The sequence below is a fragment of the Choloepus didactylus genome, chromosome 1, assembly GCF_015220235.1.
Source record: "Choloepus didactylus isolate mChoDid1 chromosome 1, mChoDid1.pri, whole genome shotgun sequence".
Taxonomy (NCBI): domain Eukaryota; kingdom Metazoa; phylum Chordata; class Mammalia; order Pilosa; family Megalonychidae; genus Choloepus; species Choloepus didactylus.
In genome coordinates this window covers 106,402,929-106,428,005 of record NC_051307.1, presented here as the reverse complement: position 1 = coordinate 106,428,005, position 25,077 = coordinate 106,402,929, and the positions used below count along the sequence as shown (strand labels likewise).

General features: G+C 37.8%; 1 protein-coding gene across 4 annotated transcripts in view; it reads right to left on the bottom strand.

Moving 5' to 3' along the window:
• Nucleotides 1-24,774, bottom strand: part of IGF2BP2 (insulin like growth factor 2 mRNA binding protein 2) — a 236,907-nt gene extending 212,133 nt beyond the window's left edge. For all 4 annotated transcript variants that reach the window (XM_037838915.1, XM_037838923.1, XM_037838927.1 and 1 more), the window contains exons 1-2: nt 24,523-24,774; nt 22,847-22,907 (exon numbers count right to left, since the gene is read on the bottom strand). In XM_037838915.1, coding sequence (XP_037694843.1) covers nt 22,847-22,907; nt 24,523-24,700 — 239 coding nt within the window. In that variant the 5' untranslated portion in view covers nt 24,701-24,774. The remainder of the gene's footprint in view (nt 1-22,846; nt 22,908-24,522) is intronic.
• Nucleotides 24,775-25,077: the final 303 nt, after the last annotated feature.

Here is a 25,077-nt window from a genome sequence, read left to right as displayed (position 1 = left end):
TTGTTTCACTTTAATGAAAAAAGCTATTAAAGATTTTTAAAGAAATGTGCTAAATCAAATAAAAAACCAAATCAACGAGTTCAGGGACACCAGAAGGAAAGAGGAAAAATAAAGACTGGGTCCGTATAACTCAGTGAAACCTAGAGTGCTCAACAATTGTGATAAAATGTACAAATATGTTTTTACGTGAGGGAGAACAAAAAAATGTCAACCTTGCATGGTGTTAAAAATACGGTGGCATTGGGGGAAAAGTACAATCAATGCAAAGTAGAGACTATAGTTAACAGAAACATTGTATTACGCTTCCTTTAATGTAACAAAGGCAATACCAAAGCTAAATGCCTGTACGTGGGGGACATAAGGGAGGGGTATGGAACTCTTGACATTGGTGATGTTGTCTGACTCCTTCATTCCTCTTTAGTTTAATTCTATCTTTCCTTCCATTTCTTTTTAGGTGTCATTTTTCTTTCTTTTGTCTCTCTACCTTCTTTGACTCTTCCTCCTTCTTTGTGGAAGAAATGGAGATGTCCTTATATAGAGAGTAGTGATGGTGGTGAATACATAAATATGTAACTATACAGGGAACCATCAATTGTTTATTTAGGACAGAATGTATGGTGGGTGAACAAAACCACCTTAAAAAAAAAAAAAAACGGGTTGATGAAGAAACCTTGAGGGCACTACATTAAGTGAAATAAGTTAGACACATAAGGACAAATATTGCATGATCTCACTGATATGAACTAATTATAATATGTAAACACATAAACATGAAATATAAGTTAACAGGATACAGAACGAGGCTAAAGAATGGGGAGTGGTTGCTTATTATGAGCAGAATGTTTAACTAGGTTGAACCGAAGTGTTTGGAAATGGACAGAGGTGGCACTAGCATGTTATTGTGAGAATAACGAACAGTGCTGAATGGTGCATGAATGTGGTGGAAAGGGGAAGCTTAGAGTCATGTATGTCACCAGAAGGAAAGTTGGAGGGTTAAAAGATGGGAATGTATAAAACAGTGAATCTTGTGGTGGATGATGTCTGTGATTAACTGTACAAATATTAGAAATCTCTCTCATGAACTAGAACAAATGTATGACACTATAACTAGAAGCTAATAATAGAGGGGTGTATAGGGAAAAATATATATCAACAGCAACAAATCTATACCAGTAATATGAGTCAATAATGGAGTGGAGGGTGGTTGGGGTAGGGGCGGAATTTAGTTTCCTTTTTTGTCTTTATTTCTTTTCTGGGTAATGAAAATATTCTAAAAATTGGGAAAAAAATTAATTGTAGTGATGGATGCACAGCTGTATGATGGTACCGTGGGCAACTGATTATGCACTTTGGATCTCTGAATAATTGTATGGTAGGTGAACAATCTCAATAAAATTAAATTAAAAAAACCTACAATAGGCCCCACCCCAACCAACTGAATCAGAATTTCTCAGGGTGGGTTTGGGGGCCGTTATTTTTTTAGAAGCTCCCAGGTAATGATAATGTACATCCAGACTAAGAACAATTGCCTTTTAAGAGTGGCTCTCAAATTTGAGGGACCATCAGAATCACCTAAAGGCCTTGTTAAAACACAGACTGCTGAACCCCACCCCCAGAATTTCTGATTCAGTAAGGTCTGGGGTAGGTTGGAAAATGTGCATTTCTAACAAGTTCCCAAGTGATGCTAATACTGCTGTTCCAACAGCCACACTGAAAACCACTGGCCTACATCTTGTGTTGTTGAACCATATTGACAGTTATTCTCAATTATTTCTATTATAAAATTATTTATCACTATAAAGTAAACAAAAACATACTTATATATTAAAAATTAAGGAGTAGCCTCCTGGAGATGAGCCTGGACCCAGCACAGCAGGATTGAGAGGATCTTCCTGACCATAAGGGGGAAGAGAGATGAAGCAAAGTAGAGTTCCAGTGGCTGAGAGATTTCAAATGGAGTCAAGAGGTCACTCCGGAGGGTATTCCTATGTACTATATAGATATCATCTTTTAGTCTTTAGTGTGTTGGAATGACTAGAGGGAAATACCTGAAGCTGTTAAACTGCAAATCAGTGATCTTGATTCTTAAAGACGATTTTATAACTATGTAGATTGCATAGTGTGACTGTGTGACTGTGAAAACCTTGTGGCTCACACTCCCTTTATCCAGTGTATGGACAGATGAGTGGAAAAATGGGGACAAAAATTAGATGAGGAATAGAGTGGGATGAAGGGGATGGAAAGATTTAGTTGTTCTTTTTTGCTTTTATATTTATTTTGGAGTAAGGAAAAGGTTCAAAAATTGGTTCTGGTGATGAATGCACAACTGTATGATGGTGCTGTGAATAACTGATTGTACACTATGCATGCCTGTAGGGTGTGTGAATATATCTCAATTAAACTGTATTTTAAAAAAAGTAAATGAACAATGGGGGGAGGAGGGGAATGGGATGTTTTGGATTATTCTTTTTAATTTTAATTTTCATTTTATTTTTTGGAGTATTGAAAATGTTCGAGGTTTGATTGTGGTGATGAAAGTACAACCATATGACGATACTGTTAACACTGATTGTACACTTTGAATGACTGTATGTTATGTAATTACAGCTCAATAAAACTGCATTTAAAAAAACAACTAAGGAGTGGCCTAATATATTTTAGGGAAGTTTTCAACAGTATAGGCTAAAGAGAAAGGATTTTCTGCTTTGCCATTAATTAAAACCGATGACTTGGTTTATCAGAACGCACCATTTCCTGAAAATTTTAGTTACTGAAGTGAAACCAGGATAAACTCAGAAGCAGTTCCATTCACCCCTCCCATGGGATGGCTGGTGCGAGGCGTCTGTGGGCACACATCATGAGTAAGTCATTCTTTCCTTCCTAGAGGAGTATACAGCCTATCAGGCACAACTGTTGTGCACACAAATAGCCACGCAGTCAGACCCTGACAGCTGAAGTAACAGCAAGATCCTGAAAGGCAGCAGTTCAAAAACACTTGGGGGAGGCTTCACGCAGGAGGGGGCCTTTTAGCCGGATCTTTAAGGGGACCACCCAGCTGCCAGTTCTCCACTGTCCACAACAAACTTTACAATACCAGAGCAGCTTACCCACTGCCCCACGAGGGTACATCTAGAACTTGTCACCCCAATATTGTAGAGCCACGAGGAACTACAAGTTAATTTTACTTCTACGCAAAGGCAGAAGTAGTTTATCTACCTTTGTACTTTTACAACAGCCCAGCACCCAACACAAAAGGAAGTACTTGCTGAATGCCTGTGAGTAAATGATGAAAAATGTAAACCGGAAGGTAAGCTTAATGTACCCCAGGGTGCAGACAGGTGGACCAGTACAGAGGGGAGGTCAAGCTCAGCCACCAGTCGTTTGCTCTCTGCAGCCATCCCCATTCCAGGCTTAACACACCACATGCATTAGAAACTGTCGTTTGTTTGTTTGTTTTTAAACCAGTTTTATTCACATCCTAAGTGTACAATCAATGGCTCTTGGTATAATCACCTAGTTACGCATTCGCCACTACAGTCAATATGAGAACATTGCCATTTCCCTGAAGAAAAATTTCCCATATCCCTTAGATACCCCATTATTGACATTTAGCTTTGGAAAAGTGCTTTTGTTAACAATTAATGAAAGAATATTACAGTGTTACTGTTAACTACAGACCTTAGTTTACATTAATTGTATTTTTGTCCCATATAACACCCTATTATTAACACCTTGTAATAGTGATGTATGTTTGTTCTAGTTCATGTAAGAACTCTTTTATATTTATATAATTCACCACCACCATTGTCCACTTTGGGTTTCGCTAAGTTATAAAGACCCAATTTTTATCCTCTAACTTTCCTTCTGGTGACATATGTGACTCTAGCCTTCCTCTTTCAACCACACTCACACTCAGCTTTGTTAATTACACTTAGAGTATTGTGCTATTCATTTCTGAACCATTACAATGAACTTTATTGAACATTCTGTACTCCTTAGTCAACAATTGCCCAATTTCTATGTCCTAGTAACTTATGCTCTTGAATTTAATTCTCAGAGTTTGCTCATTATAGTTAGTTCGTATTAGTGAGACCACACAATATTTGCCCTTTTGTTTCTGGCTTATTTCGCTCAACATAATGTCCTCAAGGTTCATTCACCTTGTTGCATGCCTCATGACTTCATTCCTTAGAAAGTGTTCTTGACTAACCAGAAATGTGGTAACACACATTGGGAAGGGAAGTGTGAAAAGAAGCATTTTCCCCATGGTTTGTTTCTGTAGATTTGGAAAGAATAACAGGCAGAGGCTCCTCAGAGCCTAGCTCATCAGTGTAGGGACAGAGGGCTGGCTGCTTCTGCAGACTACACTCTGTGCTGTGCACTTTGGCTAAGCACATGGTAGGTGCTCAAGTAAGTAATGCCCTCCGGGATTGACGTAACTTGCTGAATTCCTTTCTGAGTCTCAAAAACACTTTTAAAATAATTGTGATATTATTTTAGGTTCAGCAATTGGTTCCGCTGTGGTGAGAGGTGGCAGGCAGTTATTTAATTTCAGGACCAAGTATAATATCACCAACCAGGTGAAGAATCCTTCGTACACCCCCATTAACCAGACTGAAGAGCTGTTAGTGAGGCTTAGTTCTCTAAAGACCACTGACAGCAAAAAATATCCTGAAGTAAAGGCTTTTCTTTGGATGACAACACCCACAGACACTTTAATTTTTTAATTAGGAGAACTGAAATAAATGTAGACATTAAATGCTGAGAGTACCCTTTGGAGAACTAACGTAGTTGAGTCTGGCTGACCGTGGGCTCTGTCCCAGTACACCAGAACACAGTTCCCAGGCAGCCTCTACTACTCCGTAGCCAGATATTAGAGGTTATCATCCTATTTCTGACAAATGTAGTTTGCTAGGCCCAATCCTAGAAGTTACCTATAACACTTGTTTTAAAACTAAATTTTTTTTTAATTTACTTTAAAGGAGAGTACAGAATAAAATGTCAAATGATCAAACACTGAAATAGCCCAAAATTTAAGTACTACTGGTTATTGGATTCTTCTTACTGGCTATTTCCCGAATAAAGGTAATAAAAAAGAAGTGTTCCCATTTTTATTAAGATGTGATTATTCTGATCAAAGTTCTCTTCATTTTCTTTCAATTAAATAATACTTTATGCCATAACTTAAATTAACCTCTTTATTTTGAATGGATGGCCTTTTTTTTTTTTTTTTTAACCACTTTCTCCATCATGTAAGATTTATGAAGGCACAATTCTAATTTCTTCTAGAAAAGGAAGGCACCCAGATATTCACTATTTATGCCTCAAGGGCATCTTAAACCTAAAATGAATCAAACTGTAACTGACAGAATAGTGAAATATCATTAATTCTAGCTGCAACAGGACAAAGCCAGAATTTATCTTTTTCTTTAAAGAAAAAAAAAAAAAAAAAAGGTGAGGAGGGATGCATATTCAACAAAGGAATCAATATAAACAAAATCATAAGAGGGGCATTTAAACTACTCCAGAGAATAAGCTAATTAAACACATTTATATATAACTGATATACTGAATACAAATCACTTTTTAAACTTTATTCAGTAAGTCTGGCAGGACCGCTCTTTGGCAACATTTTGTTAGCTTACTCAAGTTATAAGATGTAATTGAAAGTAATAATTTTTTTAAAAAAATCTGACCACTCAGACCTTCTATTAATTATCACTGATCTTTCCCATGAGACTTCTCCAACTAGTCTGAATTAATGAGGCTCAATGTACTTAATTTTAACCATCATAACCACAGGCCAACAACTGAACAGCATCAACCAACTTCAAAGAAATTGATAATGCCTGTGTTTTCAGAGGAGGAACTGATGCATTTTGATGATGAAAAATGCCCAATCACAATCACTCTGTTTTATGCAGCTCCTAGGCTCCTGAACACAAAAAGTGAACCTCTGAGATTCAAACACAATTGCACTAGCCCAGAAGCATTTCTGAAAATCCAGGAAGGAGCCTGCCAAAGGCTGACAACCACGCTGCAAACCCACCCCAGGAGCGTCGTCCTAACTGGAGATCTATGGAAAGCTCTTGTGAAGTGACATTTTGTAGGTAGAGACACCTAACAGCTGTGTGAGGAGGCCTGGGAAACTGGCTCTGTCAGGTTGCCGAGGAGGAAACGTTCTCTTATACCCCGATTTCAAATGCTGCTTTGAAATCAACTGGAAGGGTAAATGGAGGCAGAATAATCAAGATCCTCCCAGGCCTGAGCAGGTCACTTGAGGCAGTTCTGCCCACCAGGGTGGGCCTCCCTCTGCCAGGCTGGGATTCTAACAAGAAGAAAGATCACTGAGGAAACATGAGAGAAAAGATATTTCTGTGGGTGCATATCCACAGGCAGTCAAAATATTTATAAACCAACAATTAAAAAAAAGGGTCTACTTCAGTGGCAGAGAGATTCCAAAAGGAGCCGAGAGGTCACTCTGGTGGGCACTCTTATGCACACTTTAGACAACCCTTTTTAGGTTCTAAAGAATTGGGGTAGCTGGTGGTGGATACCTGAAACTATCAAACTACAACCCAGAACCCATGAATCTCGAAGACAGTTGTATAAAAATGTAGCTTATGAGGGGTGACAATGGGATTGGGAAAGCCATAAGGACCACACTCCACTTTGTCTAGTTTATGGATGGATGAGTAGAAAAATAGGGGAAGGAAACAAACAGACAAAGGTACCCAGTGTTCTTTTTTACTTCAATTGCTCTTTTTCACTCTAATTATTATTCTTGTTATTTTTGTGTGTGTGCTAATGAAGGTGTCAGGGATTGATTTGGGTGATGAATGTACCACTATGTAATGGTACTGTAAACAATCGAAAGTACGATTTGTTTTGTTTGACTGCGTGGTATGTGAATATATCTCAATAAAATGAAGATTAAAAAAAAAAAAAGGGTCTAGAGATATGTATCACATTTGGTCTTCTGAGCTCACAGAATTCCTTGTTTCTACCACATTTAACCTCTTTCCTGAAGTTTATAAAAATCTGAAATAAACTTTAAACTCAACCCCTCCACTGAAGACAATTGGAGAGTTCTCTCTAAACTCTCCAAGCAGGTAAAAAAAAAAATTAAATCATTTGATTGTTTTGTGAAAAAAAAAATTAAGATTTTAAACTTTTGAGAGGTAATCAGTCCTCTCAGAGGGTACAAAAAAGGAGGCATGGGCAAAAGATAGTTCAGGATATGCTCTGCTTGACCAGACTATATAAACTGTATAGAAAATATAATATTTACCCCTAGCAGTTTTTTAAACCAAAAAGCTTCCATCTTTCCTAAAAAGCAGGTGTTCCTAAGGGACTCTAACATCCTATAAGCCTCAGTGTATACACATTCAAAAGGAAAAAACTAAAATACTTTTCACTACATATAACTATCGTGTTTTTAGAACCTTTAAAAGAAAAGGTTAAATAGGTTACGGGAATATATAATGCAAGTAAAGTAAGCAATGAGATTCAATAAAAATTTAAAGACATGACTATTAAAATACGTTATTTGACTGAAGTCAAAGTAATTTAGGGCCTTCTATAAGCAAAGGTGATGTTTTGCATGAGTTTGGCAAAATGCTCGTAGAAAATGAATCACTTACATCAACATGAATGTGCATGAATCAAAAACAATATAAAAGTACTATCCCATTTCTTCAAGAAAATAATTTCATTTACTATTATTTTCATTTGTGATATTTTTCCAATGTATAAAAAAAGGCAAATACCAAAGATGCCTGATACTTTCTTTGTATGTGGTGGAGAAAATTAGCCATGTGTGATATCAAAGTGATTACTGCATTTTGCCTGAGAAAGATTTACTCAGATTTGGTATAGTAAATGGCATATTTCTTAGAAAACCAATGATTTTAAAGAGTAAATATATTTTCCTCTTGTAGACCATGGCTAACCACAGTATGGCACAATTCTGGAGAAATCAGACCTCACCCAGTTCTAAAAATAGCAAAAAAGAGTCTTGCTGCTGGCAGAAAAGTGACAAACATCTTTATTGATACTAGAAGAGCAGTGTTTTAAACTTTTCAATTAGGCATACAAAAATCGGTGCTTTCAGATAAGACTGAAAGGGGAAAAATCAAATTCTGTTTTTAAAAAGTTGCAATAATTGAAATAATTCTTTAGGAGAAAGAACAGAAAGAGGAGAAAAAAAAAAAAGAAAACAAAACCGAGGCTGAATGCTAAACATGTGACCTTGTCTGAGGCACTACGAATAATTTGAGCCTCAGTTACCTAAAGGAGATATTAGTATCTGCCTTCCTTACCTATGTGGTGTTGTGAAAATTAAGTACAGATTATAAAAAGTATTCCGTAACTAGTAAACTGCTATAAAAATGTGCTATCTACATTACTATTGTTGTTTTACAAGGAATTCCAATTTTCCTATGAAAGGGGCCTTATCATAATTATTACCAAAGGGTGATTACTACTTTTTAGCATATGCTTCAAATCTACCAAGTCTATCTTTGGTTTACAGACTTTTCCTGACTGACTTAATAAATTAAACTCCAAGTTGGCCCCCAATGATCCCACCTCCTGGTATTCACATTCTTGTCCCACTGAGTGTGGGCTGGACTTGGTGTCTTGTTTCTAATGAACAGAATGAGCAAAAGTGACAAAGTATAACTGAGTGACTAGGTCATAAAAGACAGTTTGGCATCACATCTCTTCCTCTCTTGGAGTACTCATGTTGGGGAAGACTAACGTCATATTTTGAGCAGCCCTACGGAGAGGCCACCAACCCACAACCAGAGAACAACAGGCCTGCCAACAACCACCCGAGTAAGCTGGAGAGCAGATCCTGCAGCCCCAGCAGACAATTTGACAGCAATCTCAAAAAAGACGATCAGCCAGGATAACCCAGCTAAGCTGCTCCCATATTCCTGACCCTCAGAAAAAGTTGCAATAATAAATGTTTGTTGCTTTAAGTTCCTAAGTTTTGGGGTGATTTGTAATACAGCAATAGATTACTAATACAGAGCATTTGACAGCATCTTGCTTTGCAATTAACATTCAAGATCAGCCACTTCCTTGGTTTTGAATTATCTTATCCATTGGTAAATGTCATTTTGTACTTGTCTGAGTTTTGGTTTTTTTTTACAATACCTTTAGAAACTCTGCTTAAACTGATCGTACTTTATTTACTATATAAAAACATAAAGTTTGACTCTTGTATCTACCTGTTATCTTGCAATAAGAGGAAAGCTATTAATTTTTTTTTCAAACAGATTTTTTTGGCATGTGATCCTTAGCAGATTTTTAGTGCAATTTAGGGTTATGGAGAGAAACAGCTACAGGGGAAAACTGTATTTTCATGTTTTCCTACTGAATCTTACCATTCTAAGAATTAACCTATCCTTATTTTATTCTTTAAAAAAAAAAAAAAAAAAAAGACTGACTGCAAAACCTATTCTGGTCCCACCAAATCTAAAGCTCTGCTTTCCAATGCTCCTTTTGAAGCCCTGTGGAATTGCTCTTTGCAGCCCACCTCATGTTTTAAAGAATCTCCCTACCTCACCTGCCCATGAAAAGGTTTTTATTTCACTCAGGCCAAAGATTCAGTCAAAAGTTTAAAAATCTATTCACAAAAATGCAAAATCTCTCAACAGCTATTTCTTTTTTAATCCAGTCTGAAAATAAAGAAGGAAAGTAAGAGAGAAAGAGGGGTTTTAATTTCATGGCTTTAATTTTAATTCATTCATTCAAAAGTATTTAATGAGCAGCTATTTCCACTATTCAAGGCATTCAAGATGCAGCTGTGGAAAGAAAAAAATAAGAAGATCCAGCCCCCATGAAACTTCAAATTTTTAAAGTTCATAAGACCAGTCAAAAAAATTGGGGTTGGCTATTTCTGTGGAACTGATGACCATTTGGATCCATCACAGGGAGCCAAATGAAATCCTGAATTCCTAGAATGTATACTGTTGTACTGTACCTTCTCATACATGATTTGCTAACTTAAAATCTCCAAGATATCACTATTATAAACTGATTACTAATATGCTATTTCATTATGTATATTAAGTTACACAACAAAAAAATACATTCTAAAAGTGCTAATTCCAAATGTTAGAACTGTTTGGTTTTTAGTTTTGTTTTGTTTTTTACTTTTGTTTCTTTAAAAGGAAAAGGATCCCTTAGGTCACTGGCAGTTTTCATTTAGTTTGGCCTTCATGAGTCTTTATTGCATCCGGGGTCCAGAAGCAGAATCCATATGGCCTTCAATTTCCTCAACTTAAATACAAGAAAGTGCTCAGTAAACAAAATACTTTTTAAACATATTTAAAAGCATCGCTTTTCTCCACTGAATTTTCCTATCAGGTACACTCTATACTTTTAAAACGACCTGCCTTTTATCAGGCATTTAACAGGCAGAAGAACTGAATCGTGTTTTCAAAAATGTTTCCTGGACATGCAAGAATCATATTTTCTTAGGAAATGGGTTAAAATGTTATCTATTTTTTTTAAAAAAAGTTATCTATAGTTAGCTCAGTTTTTAATTGGAGAAGATAATTTAGATTAACATGGAAACATTTTCCCACAATTATATGAATACAGGTTTATTTTTTCTCTTTAATATGTATTATGAAATACTATATACATAAACTTTTAAGACTGTTACATATTCAGAATACATTCCTTCCACATTTATTTACAAGAGGATGTCGGATGGTTTAATATAACACATACAATAAGATCATTACATAAAGACAAAAGTAAGGGCTAATTTATAAGGGAGAAAATAATTATTCCAGAAAACTAGACTAAGAATGGTTGCTGCAACTGAGACCTAATTTTAGTTTTGTACTTCCAAACAGCCATCGATGTTAGAAAAGAGACATACTAGTTCACTCAGTTCATCAAAAGGACTTTTCCCTCTCCTTCACAGATAAGCCCTACATGTGAGAGACGCCAAACATAATGGACAGTACCTTCAACATTTTATAGAAAGTGAATATTTTCATGTTGCAGAGATTGCAAACTAGCTACCCAGGGTCAGTTTCAATCCCCAGCCACGTCTTCTTTGACCCTCACAGGGTCTACAAAAATTTCTGAATTGTTGCCAACGTTCTGAAATTTGGATATTTAACATAAAATCTCTGCTTTCTAGCTTCTCTTGAAAAATCAGGTTTGGGAACTCTGGCCCTACATTTCTATATGGCAGCAACAGGCTGGAGCTGACTAATAGCTGCCCCTCCTGTATGCCACAGCAGCTCCCTTGAAAAATATCATGTCATCTACCTGGCCCCTACAGGCATCTGAGGGTGGACCCCTGAAAATGGATGGCGATCTCTTATAACAATCTTACTACAAAAGTTGGTCTCTCATAACAATCTTACTACAAAAGTTGGGTACATGATATGAAATCATCCTTCCCTGAAGACCTTTGTTGGAGCAGAGGGGAAGGGCACTCTGGTTGGACATCAGAACCACCCAGGGAGTTCTTTAACAACAAAGAAGTCAAAATCTGAGGACTTCAAGGACTCCCCCCAAGAATCCTTGGCCACAGGGTAAGAAATCACCGAGAATATTTTTTTTTCAAATAATATCCTGTTTTTGAACAAAAATCATGCAAGCAAGACTTATATTCAGCAAGTGTGTACTAGCAGAATATAATAGCTCATGTCCCTCCTGACTTGGTAGGCATCCATTCTAACCAGCTGAAAATATCTTGAAAATCACCCATGTTCATGGCATCCCAACATACACAACAGATAAAAATGGAAGTGCCCTCGTTGAAGTAGGGGTAGGAAGGCAAATAGCTCAGACCTTCTAAAGCAAAAAACCCTGTTCTTGATGAATGAGTGGGTGCCATCTTACTAGAACCACTGCTCTTAAAAGTCAGTTGACTCTGATGGGCTCTGCTAACAGCTGGAGCACAATCATTGACCAGTGAGGTCTCTGGAAAGTTCCTGAAGGGTAAGCATTCTGTATTGTGGGCTGTAGAAAAATCCATAGATTTTGTGGTCTGGCATGCAGTTGGCAAAGCAAACATTTGTTACTAAAGCAAAAGTGACAGGAGATGGAAGGCCATTCCCCAGGAAGTACATGCAGAAGTAGTAAAGGCAGGGTCAAAATTCTCCTCAAGGAGGAGCCTTGGATCTGTTGGAGTGCCTTATCAAGGAATGGACTCAAGGCTTAGAATTACATAGTGTAAAGTGGACACTTTCAAACTTTTTAAAAAGCAGCAAACTCCTTTTCTAAATGAAATTCTAGATAGACGTCTAATGTATAAAACAGCAATGAATGCAGCTGTCTTCTGGTTGAAACGTGGGTGGGAAGCCAGGAGTCCCTATGTACATTCATCTACACCTTCCCATAAATTTAGCATCTCCTCAGAACCCTAGGGATCTGGGGAACTTAGTGTTAAAAAGCAGTACCATGGAGAATAAAAGATAAGACTTTGTCCTGGAAAATTTTAAGCACAGGTATTAACAACTTGACCATGATCCTTATATGAGAACTAAAGCCACAAATCATTTTCAACATCTAAATTACTGCGTTGAAAACACTACTGAAATAGACCCATACACAAAACCATCAATATAAAAAGCAATAAACCAAAGAACTTTTCCTAGCAAAACTCTTAATAAAATTTTAATATGTATAAAGAATTATATTAGAGCTAATCACCTGTTCCCGGTCCTTTAGAACCCTTTAAAAAATAAACAAATAAATAAATAATCAAAAAAAAAAAAAATCCCTGTCCTTTTTATTTCAAATAATTGAGCAACCAGAACATTTGTCATTTCAACTCGTCTATGAAGAAAAATATAAATAAAATGTGTAAAATTTTTAAAATATATTAAGTAGCCAAAAATGTTAAAGAATATTAAGCAACTAGTATTTTGTTCTTTATTCCTTAAAAGGGAGAATTAACCCCATATTTTTAAATAGCTGAGCTTAAAACTTGCTTTTTAAAGATCTTTAATTTCATTTATTTTAGGAGTGGCATGACTCAGGGAGTTTTAAAAGCTCAGTTTACAAATTCAGTGTCCCTGATTTGCAGACATCACTATCAGTTTGAATAGAAAAGGAAAAAGAATCCAGCTGGATCCAACAGAGAGGCCAGATTATTTCTGCACCCACAAAATTTTTTCTACCCTTCAATGGTTTTCAAAAAGGAATATGTTTTCCTTTTACAAAGGAATTAATACAACTGCACTTCAGGGAAAAAAAATAACAAACTTTCGGCACTGGGAAATTCCTTCCCACATTTTCAAACACTTATAAAAGCCTACGACGTTTGACCCCCACAACCATTGAGGAGCTCGTGTCTGCTGCACATTCCAAGTAAGCATATGCCACAGAACCCATACATTCCAACATATTGAGCAAGCACACACACGCCTCCCCGGCTTCCCCAAACCTCAGCCAGTGAGGGGGCAACGGGCTGGAGGCAGGCCTAGACACCAAGTGCTGCCCTTCCAGCCTTCCCAACCATCCCCACTGAAATGCAAAGCGGAAGGAGAGTGAGAAAGAGAGGAAGTGGCCAGTGCACGGCCTCACTGAAAGAAATGCAAAACCTTTTGTGGGGCGGGCAGGTCACACACATCTAGAGTTGTTAAACATCAAAGAAAAGAACAGGTTGTATGAGACTCCCTGTCCTGCTGTCACCACTGGAATCACTTACTGTCTTCTCACACTACCAGTGAGCACCAGTCTTTCTCCCATGTTCTGGAATTATAAAGAGAGAATGCACACACTGTATACCATGGCTCAGCCAGGCCTACAGTTCTATGGCCGCCTGCTTGCTTTTTGCTTATCCTCCCTTTCTTTTCTTTTGTTTCTTAGTAATTTAAGATGCTAAACTACAAATTTTTTCAGTGTTAAACTGCTTTCATCATCTACATGATACTCTCTCATACTGAAATGCACATTTTACTCCAAAATCTTATCTATAAAATGAAAAAGAAAATCATCCATTTGTCAAAATATGCACTGTTAAAATCACAAAGATCAGGAGGGACTAAAAAACTACAAAAAAATCAATGCAACCTGACCTCACAGGTACTTTTTCAAAATATCCTCTATTTCATCAATTGGTTTGATGTCAACCTGTCCATAGAATCATCATTCAATTACTTTTTTTTTGCTTCATTTTTCAAAGAGAAAGAGTGAAGAGCAGATATATAGCATAGTATTAGAAATGTCTTTTCTGATATTTGCTCCCAAGCTCTGCTAAAAGTTCTTGACTGAAAAGTCATTCTTTTTTAACCTAATAATAAATTAAATAAAATTATGTTCTCATCAAAAAAGCACCAGCTCTCTATCTAGAGGCACTGTTGTATATGTCATTTCATTGGTAATTTAACTATACTCTAAGTCTTATATTACTAAACAAAAAAAGTCACAAACACATAATATGCTTAAGTACTGTCTGAGAAAGAACATACAAATCTTTCTACCTTCTGTGTCTTCCTGACTTTTTCATATATCAAAAAGGTTTAAATTTTTCTAGTGTTATTAAAATGAACCATTTTATAAAAAGTAATTTGCAAGAAGCCCATTCTTTTTTTCTCCAAATGATACTTTTATATACAGACAAAAATGAAACCATGCCAAACTCTGTGTAACATTCTAGGTTCTAAACACAAAAAAAGCCTGAGTTTTTCTTCAGTTTTTATAAAAAAAAAAATCTGGATCAAAGTTATGGAATATAAACCCTCACTCCACATTGCATACTTAACGTTAATGGCAATGATTATTCTAAAATACCTTTACATTTTTATATAATTAAAAATACCTCTACTAAAGGACTACTTCAAGAAAGTTCCTTCAAATTATGACTAACAATATTTTTTGCTTTTTAATTACACCAAATTAAAAATATACTAAACCTCAGTCCTTTACTTTCCTCAGCATGTGTTGTATAAACATGTAAATTTTGTCTCCTATTCTGCATTAGGAAAAACACACAAAGTTATTCAATAATCTATGTATACATAATCACAATTTTCTACTTTATTGCCAGGGTGCGGTTACCGTATTCAAGTTAGATATTCAGAAAGGATAATATGGCCACTGCTCCTTTGGACACAGTTTTGGTCAGGTGGAAGGGGGAGTTGCTTTAGAGTCTGAAGCTTTACAGCTATATCTGTAAAAGGGATTAAATACAGATCTCTTCAGGCTTTTGTGAGAATTAAATAAGATATACAGATGGACTCGTCCAGTCCCTGGCACAGAGGAGCTACTCAATAAGTTTTAGTTACTTTTCTTCCTTTTTCTCCAGGTTCTGAGTCAGAATCCCATGGAAAATGCCATTCCCCACTTTCAGCTCTACTAACTCGAAGAAGCGTGTGGGGAGTTGGAAATAACTTTCTTTCATCTATTTTTTTTTCTTGATAATTTCTTCTGCCCTCTGACCACCACCATACATATGTCCACAAAATTTCAAGGAAACGAGGATAATGAGAAAAGAGAAAAAGCTTACAATTAAGGGTAAATGGGCTGTTCTTTACATGCATAGTCAATTTCATACATATCAAGGATGTTTTTGTGTGGTATAACATTAATGAAAAATTTTTAGAACTTTATGGATGCTATCCTATTAATACTCATACCATCCCCACAGGAGAAGCCAAAAGCCATATTCAATACAGAAAACGAAGCCGAGAAAGAAACCACTTCTGGGGGCTAATCTGGAGAAAGACTTGGCAACCAGGAAAGCCCTTTAACCAAAATACCGTCTTGACATTATATGGGCTGGCTGGAACCAGTGAAGAACCAACCCAAGTGATTCCTTGAGGTAGACTTTCATTTACCACATGGTGCATTAGTCTTGACAAGGGTTACTGCCACTGCCTAATCTGTGTGGCTCAGATGTTGAGAGAAACATCTGACTTTGCAATGTCCTACTTCATAACACAAGGAATACAACCACTGAAAAAGGCAATGAATGTAACAATGAAAAATACAACCTGCTTAGATATAGCTCCCACTCATGGGCAAGCATGTGACAGGAGAAGGTAGCATTGCTTTTAAAATTACCGATTTGTTTCTAATTAATTTTTCTAAGAAAACTATAACAAAAGTATGAACCATTCAGACTGAGATAAGAATAAGATCATTGCAAAGGATCAATTCAAAAATGAATCACTTTTCCTCTATTTTCGTCACTCTTGAATGGCGCTCTTTGAACCTTATAATACTTTTGGTTGACTTATTTAATAAAAAGAAATCAATGTAGGTGAAACACACTAAACTGAGAATCAGAAGAACTGGATTCTAGCCCTAGCTCTACTACTTAATAGTTATGTGCTTCCGGCAAATTACTAAAACTCTCTGAGTTCCTTCATCTGAAAAGAGAGATATCAACTGACCTATCTTCTTCACATAATTATCATTTGGAATAAATGAAATAATGTGTCAAAGAAGCTGCAACAGCATCAATGCTATATGAATATAAGATGCAGTTACATATACACGCATCTCTCTCTATGAGATAATGCTACCAGTATTATTGACCTAGCAACACATGGAATCACAAAACCACCTTTCCGCTCAAATTTAGAACAAAAATAAAATCCAAGCTTCCCCCCAAGACAAATTCACACTTTGTGACATATTAATAATATGACCATTAAAAAGACCCTGAAAATACCATTCTCATTGCAATGATCCCATACAAATTTTCCTGGTCATTACATGTAACATTTCTTATGATATAGGTTAATACTAGAAATTCTAAAACATGCATCGGACTCTTAATTTTTAGTTATTAGACTTATTAAAATACCTATTGTATTTATGAAATACCTATTTTACCATGATAGTAAATAGAATGGGAAAATCCTAATTAAATGTTCACATTTTAAGAAATAAAGTGTAGAACAGATAATAACCAGAAGAGCTGGGAATAAACAAACAAAATGAATCTCAGAAATGCAAACGTTATTTTGTGAAAACCAGACACTTGGGAAGGAGACAGATTATTATTGAATGATGGACACAGGGTTAGTTCTTGGTTTTCACTGCCTCCTATTAAAGCAAAAGCATTCATTTTTTGCTGGTCTACTTATTCTATCTCGATATGCCATCAAAGTAAAGCAAATTAAAGGAACAGTTACTGCATTTCCCTTCCTCTTTGGAAGCCAAAGCAATAGAATCTGAAGTTTCTGCAAAAGAAAATCATTTTTCCTCACTATTTTATGGAGAGACCATGATCAAAACAGGAAAGTAAAACCTTAAAAATAATGCTCTGAGCACTCTGCAATTTTGCTGCCCAAAATAGAACCCATACAGTCCATCCCACCAAATGAAAATTACAAGTTTGTAAGCATGAGGTCAAATTATAAAGTAAAAGAGTTTTTAAAATATTTTAATGGTAATAAATGGGAGGAAAGACTTATTACTGGTAGGTGTTTGTTGTTTATCTGCTATAATGTTTTGTTCAATGATACTGTTTTGAATGACTACCCAAACTAATCTGAAGTTGAATTTGAATATAAAAAGTATAAACCTTGATTAATAAATTATTTGGGCATTTTTTGTTAAACAGAATTTTCCTGCCCCTCAAATTAAGAGGATAATCATAGCATTTGAGATGTTGTGCTTTTGACTAAGCTTTAGAGACAGCAGTTTTTAAACCACACACACGCGTGCGCGCACACAAACAAAAGGAGTTTAGCCAAACCTACAGCTCTCCTCAACACCCAAAAGAGGACTGAAGATCATTTTTCGTTATTTAAATATAATTTGTTAAAATATATTTTTAAATTTATAGTTCAACTTTAACAAACTCCAGAGACCATCTCAATACCGTTTCTTCTAATGAAATTAATTCACTCACAATACTTTTGCTATGCAAAAGATAGATTCCTTTTCAACGAATAGAATTTCTAAATGAAAATATATATTCAAATTTTGAATTTTTCTAACACTTAAAAAAATGGCTTATAGCTCATCAAAGTCTTCACAGAATCATTTGGATAACTTTATGAGATAAAGGTATGGCCAAGCAAAAAGGAAGGAGGGTAGATTTTGCATTGGATGGTCCTTTCAGTGGCATGCTCACTGAAAAGCCACTAGAGATGCCTGTAACTTGGCTTCCACAACAAGGTTAATCACCTAGGATTATGCATCACTCAACTCTTGCACTTGATTCCATTTGCCACAAACTTCAGTCACCTAAAGGTTTTCATTTGCCCTGTCAGGACTGAAATCCAGAGCAATTCTTACTCAAGTACTGGTCTCCTCCTCTTCTCTCTTCATACCATCTGTCTTTGAAACTACAGTCCCTCACAACACACAAACACATACACACAATGTACACGTGCACACACCCCAGTGATCAAAGAAATGACACACTCAGTTCAGACAATATCCTCTAATAACAACTCTGACCAATTGCACATCTACTTTAGAGGATTTCATTAGCAAGCTTGGAAAAGTGATTCAGCCATAGACAGTATATATTTAGAAAGTTTAAAAGTATCAAATACATATAAGTAGCTCCTGTAGAAATCTGGTTTTCACAGCTTTCTTGATTTCTAATAAATGTACCCAAGCTACTATCCTTTTATGTATTCATTTACATTTCCTCCACCAGTACTTAAAAAATTAAAGCAACCTTCACAAAATAAAAGCGTTTATACTCAAAATAATAGTGAAATGCTAATTTCAATATCAATTAGTTCTAAATCTTCAAATGTCCTTTTAAAAATATTTAAAAGTTAAAAGAATTTTTTCTTATAGAAAATATATACTTTAGATCATTATTTATAAAAGCCTCTGTACAAATATTACTAATCTTCCCTTATCTTCTCTCTACTAAATGATGTCAGGCTAACATAAGAAAAAACAAAAATTACAGACTGTCCTTTAATGATCGATCATGTTATAGCCACAATTACAAGGCAACATTCTGATTATTAAAAACAATTTGGCAAATGTATTACAGATCACCAAACCACCTTTTAAAATTAATATTTAGGCATTTATTTATGATAAAATTTAAAATTGATATGGATTTGATAAATTAGAAAATCAAGCAGTATGTAACTTTTGATTTTTAGATTACACTGGTTTTCAATATTTAATAATGTAAAAACATGAAATACCCAGTCTTTTCAATATGTAAACTAGTATTTTAAACCTTATCATTACCTGAATTATCAAGTAAATTTTTTTCTTTATTGCTTCTATTTTACTCAAATACTTATCTCTTAAAGATTAAAAGTCTATAATTCTCTACGGCATTACCTAGAACCACTATTAAAATATCACTAGCCTTTTTTAAAATGGGAAACTAAATGTCCACCTCCAAAGCCAAATCAAAAGTAACCCTACAGTTCAATATCATATATTTTGTATTAATATATGTGTTATAGTCACACATGGAATCTATATAATTAAACTCAGGCAATGATTTCTAATTCAACAAATTCTTGAAATGGGAGGCTACCATATGATTTTAACTTAATAAAATCTTTTCTGTTTCTAGAAAATTAAAAATTGATGCAGCAAAAACCTTTCTTGAATAGAGGGAATGAGGTTGAGTTTTTTTTTGTTTGGTTGGGTTTTTTTTTTTTTTTTTTGTATTTAATTCATCTATACACAATGTAGTACATACAAGCAAAATACAATTGAGATATTGTTTTCTCTTTAACATTCCTATAGGGGACCAAATTCATTTGCATTGGAGAGAACACAATTACTGATTTTTAACTCATGAAAGGCAAATTCATAGCTTTTTCCTTCACTACCTCATAGTATTCACACCATTGCAGTGGAAGCATGTCTAGCACCACTGAGTGACTTCCTAAAGGTGGGTAGAAACTTCATGTTTCAAAGTTTTGTTTCTCATAGAATTATTCATCTTCAGTCATAAAAGCCCATTCAAGTTATTGTACGTCTTGGCTCAAAACAATGTATGAGCGTGTGCATATCTACATATATATTCTTTAAATAAACTTTAACACCAAAAATGGAATTTCTATCAAGGAAATTTCTACAACTTTTAACTGAATTTTAAATCTTACCAGTTTTTCCCCTTTAAGAAACTTTTGATCCATATAGACTAACAATGCCAAAATTTATCAAACCAAGAACTGAAAAATATGAAGAGAAAAAAGATCCAAAGATTTTTATTTACCAGAGCCTGAAGCCAACTTAGAAAGTAAGAGAAATAGATGCTCTGTATGTAGTTTACATAACAATAATTTGCATTTAATAAGAATGAAACTTGTAAAAATACAAAGTTTTCTACCTCTTAGTAACCCTGAGAAAGTAATGGTGTCCAGCATATCTATTACAATAGCATATATAGAATGATGTTGGAATGATATTTAACAAAAAGCCAATTGATAGCAAATGGAATCACAATAATTTTATAACCTAAGATAAAAAAACTTCCCCCAAAGAATTAGCTTTAAAAAATCTATTTGTTTATGTAGATATTAAAATTGAATCTTGCAAATAGAAAGAATACCAATACAATATAAAGAAAATTAGCACTCGATTGTTGAATGATTTTTAAGTAAGAAAGCAATGAGAATGAATTATTTTCATCACATTTTCACTTCAATTAACACAAAAACCATATACAGAACTGTCTTAATGCTGACAAACTTACTTCTAACGCTACTTTTCACAGAATACAACAAAGGAACAGTAAGATAGCCACCAAAGAACATAAAAGCTTTGGTTTCAAATGTCATAATACCCTGTTTTTTTAAAAGCCACCAACGTGGTAGTGCCCTGTACATGAAAACATACAGCTGCCTCATCCTGGGCATCTGACCTCAGCACACAATACCAGTCAATAGCCATCTCTCCCTTAGCCTGCAGTACTAGTAGCTAATTTCTGCATTTTAAACCACTAACAGAAAGGAAAAAGGATTAAAAACCACCCAATCAGAATGATGCAACCCCCTCTACAGCAGCAGCTTATGCATACATTTGGTATGTCAGACGTCTTCAGTGTAGTGAATCATACACAGCGCATTTTAATATACCTCCTGGATATTTCATATCACCCACATGTTCAAAGTAATCATCTACTAATAGGGCTGTGTAAGTCCTAGATTGTTCTTTATTTAATTTATACTAAAACCTTAGGGTGCACTTTTAATTCTGAATTCTTCTATCAACACGATCAAATTACTTACATGACATTCCAACTAACAGCAAATAACCTTTGCATTTTGAAACAAACAAACAAAAAAAGACTAAGGAAGGAAAGGAAGCTAAAAGAAAAAGTAGAATATTTATGAAAAGTTTGGGGAGATGTTAATAATACTAGATAAACTAGTATTTCACTTATATTGCAACATTAAAAAAAACTTACATTGCAGTATTAAATAAGGAGACACCCACTAACCAAAGTTAAAACTTTAGTGATTCTTACTAAGTATAACCCAAGAAAAGAGTTCACAACAGCTATACAACCAACAGAATCAGACATTCATAAACAAGTCCATCAAATATTTTGGGAGGTTCTTTCAAACCTTGTTCAATAAAAAAATTTTCACGTGTGAGAGACAGTAATTTAAACTTACAATAGATACTTATATCAGAAACCTTCAACTTGGATTTCTTGAACAAAAGATATTATTTTAGAGCAAAGTTTACAATTTAGAATGCGTAACTGAAAAACCAGTTACACATTACATCTTTTCCTAGAGGGAAGAACTAACAATATTACAGATGAAACTGCAAATCATAACTCTCATCTCCTTTTTTTTTCCTTAAAAAGCTATTAAGTACTTTTCTGATATACCACAGAATCATATGCAAACAAAAGATATTAGTTGCTTAATTAGAACATATCTAGAAACATGCACACAAATTTCAAAAAACTCTTCAACAAAACATCTTAGTATTTACAAAATTGGAGTAATTTGTTTAACAATCTGTTCAATCCTGGCAAAAATCAAGTGATTACTATCACAAATTGTAAAGGTGGCAAATCAAAGACTTCACTTGGACTCTCCAATTTAGCTACTTAATGACTAATGGTGAAGAAATGTATGTGAATGGGATATAAACTAAGTTACAACACATAGCAAGAGAAAAAAGTTGAAATGAGTAATAAAAGGTACAAATCTGCAGTCCACGATAAACTTTAAACAGAGATGTTCCTCCTCATTCTCTCCTCATAGACAGATATGTTCTCTTGAAAGCAAATCACTGGAGAAAGCCAACCTCCAAAAAACTTATCAAAACAGAGCAGTTAAATATAAGTTTCACAGTGATACTTGTTTAGCTTTAAACATTTCTTAAAAACAACAACAACAAAATGCTCAAAAGCGATATTCAGTAGTCGAAAGAACTAAAGTAAGTCTGGCTTTCAAATGCCAACCAATCCAAACAACCTACTTCTTTAGAATGTTATGCAAAATAATGACCCCTTACTGAATTATTATTCAATATTAGCTATCTAAAGCAGAAAACTAATTAATCGAGAAGTTTAGTTAAGCAATTTAGCTGACACAGTAAATATTTACTCTTAACATCTCACAGGAAGTCTTGACAAGCATTTGTTACCACTGTGCTGGGGGTAGGGGGTGGGAAGCAACTTTTGATAAACAAGTTAAACAGTCCTAGAGAACTCATAGCTAGTGTTTGCCATCGCTGCCCCCTCACCCCCAGTAAGGCACCAGATATTTTCCAAATACAGCCAACACCTTATATAATGAAAGTTAAAAATGCAACTTTCGAAACTATGCATCTCCACCAACAAACGAAAGCCTTTTAAAAACTGTAAGAGCACATTTACAAAAGCTGAGTGCATTTTTTTAACTTATACGTAAGCCCAATCACAAATAACTAAGCAAAAGATAATTACCTTAGCTTTTTAGAGACTGAGTAATCAACTTCCATGATTTTCCCATGCAATTCCACTTTACCTTTAAAACAAGAATTAAAACACTCAGAACCTTCCTTAGATCAAACCGGCGGGGGTCTAGGAGCGGCAGGCACAGAACTCCACGCTCCGGCTCCGCCTTCCGGCGGCCTCAAGGGGTCTCCCACCCGGCTCCAGCTGGGCGAACTTGGTTCTCAGTGTGAAGAAAGGTGGGCGCCCCAAGTCCTGGGACAAGGTGGGAAATGTTGAGAACCAGGATCCCACCCCAGGTATAGCTGTGGGTGGCATTACCGGAAAAACAAATTTAATAAAGAGCGGCGCCAATTTGAAAGGATGAGCTCATTTGAAACTCAAGCGGCAGGGCCGCCGCGGCCCCGCTTCTCTCTCGGCCCCCACCTCCCCATTCCGCTAACCCGGGACCCGAAGGCTCCGCTGAGCTCCCCTCCTTGCCCTCTCGTTCTCTGACTAGCCCCGAGAAGACGCGCGGAAGCCCCCCGGGGTCCGCTTCTGGGAGAGACTCGTCCCTATCCGCTTCTGGGTGTCACCTTGGCCTCGCCACCGCCCCACCTCCACCCCGCGCTCCTGGGAGGAAGGGGCTCCCGCCTGACCCAGGTTCAGGGGGCTCAGCCTCGTGGCCTAGGGGCGAGCGGGTCTTCGATCCGTGCGTGTGCAGGAGGGAGAGTTGGTGAGTGCGCGCGCGCGAGAGTCTGTGTGTATGTGTGTGTGTGTGTGTGTGTCGCTCTCCGTCTCCCGTCTGGGCTCCAGCGCGCTCGCGGGCCCCCCGGTCGCCTCTTTCCCGGTTCTCAGCCCCGGCCCCCACCGAGTTGAGACAGGGCACCTCGTAAAAAGGTGCTTCTGGCCGAGCGGGAGGCGGGGGGACGGGCGGCAGAGGGCCCCCAGCCCGGAGGTCTTCTCAATAAAATCGGACAAAAAATTCAGAGAAAAATAGGAGCGCTTGAGAGACCAGCGAAAGGGGACTGAGGTTCCGGAGAGGATCGAGGAAGATACGCCGTCGTGCAGGGGCTGGGGTTGGGGAGACCCCGGATCTCCGAGGGACTCATCAAGGGGGTGCCGAAGGGGTGCCCAAAGTGGGGGGCCGCCGGGTGAGGTGGGGAGGGGACTCGAAAGGATAGTGCGGCTCGGGTGACGCCAGAGGGGCGAAAGGTCCTGGGCACGAGGTATGGAAGGGGGTAGGTACGGCTAGGGGAGAAGATGCAGAATTTAGGGGGAAGGGGTCCCTAATAAGGTGAGTGACGGAGAGGTCAAGGAAGAGGGGAGACAGGGGGCTTTCTAGGGTAGGAGAAGGAAGACGGGGGGCTCTCTTTGGTGGGAGTGGGGAGCTCTGGAGAGCAGCTCCGGGCGCCAGGGGAACGAGGAATGCCCCCAGAGTGCGAGAGAGACTCAGGGACCCTCGCAGCGGCAAGAGGGACGCCCCGAGGGCGAGGGACGACCCCGGAGCTGTGGGGGGAGGGGAGCGGGCTTGTCCCGAGAGCTGGCAGGCGGCGAGAGTTGAGGGTCTGGTGCGTGGAAGTGAGCGTGCGGGCTCCAGAGCCCCAGCCGGGCGCCGCCCGCCGCCCGCCGCTCTCGGCCTCCCTCGGGGCGCCGTCCGGGCCTGAGCTAGGCGAGGCGGGGGGAGGGCGGCAAAGCCGAGTGCTCACCCGAGAGGGTCTCGATGGCGCGGATGGCCCAGTTCTGGTCGGGGTAGTCCACGAAGGCGTAGCCAGACTTGAGTAGGACCTGTCCCGCCAGGGGCAGCTTCCTGTCCCCGAAGAGCTGCCGGAGATCGTCGGCTGTAACGGCGGGGCTCAGGTTCCCGATGTAAAGCTTGTTCATCATCAGTCTTTTCCCCAAGAGCCCGCGGCTCCCCCGGCCCGGTACCCGGCGCTCCTCGCCTCCTCCGTTGCCCTCGTCTCTCCTCCTCCTCCTCCGCCCCCCCTGCCCGCCCGCCACCCACCCCCACCCTCAGCCTGGCTCCCCCCACCGCGGCCGGCCCGGCCCGCCCGGGGGCAGAGGCGGAGGCGGGGACTCGGCGCGGCTGCCTCCTCGGGGCAGAGTCCCGGGCCGGGCGGCGGCGAGCGGACAAAGCGCTCTCTGCCTCCCTCTCTCCTTCTCAAGGCGGTGGCGGGAGGAGGAGCAGCAGCGGGCGGCGGCAGCGCACCCCGCGTGTGTCTGTGTGAGAGTTTGTACGGGCGTGTGCGCAGCTGAGAGTGAGC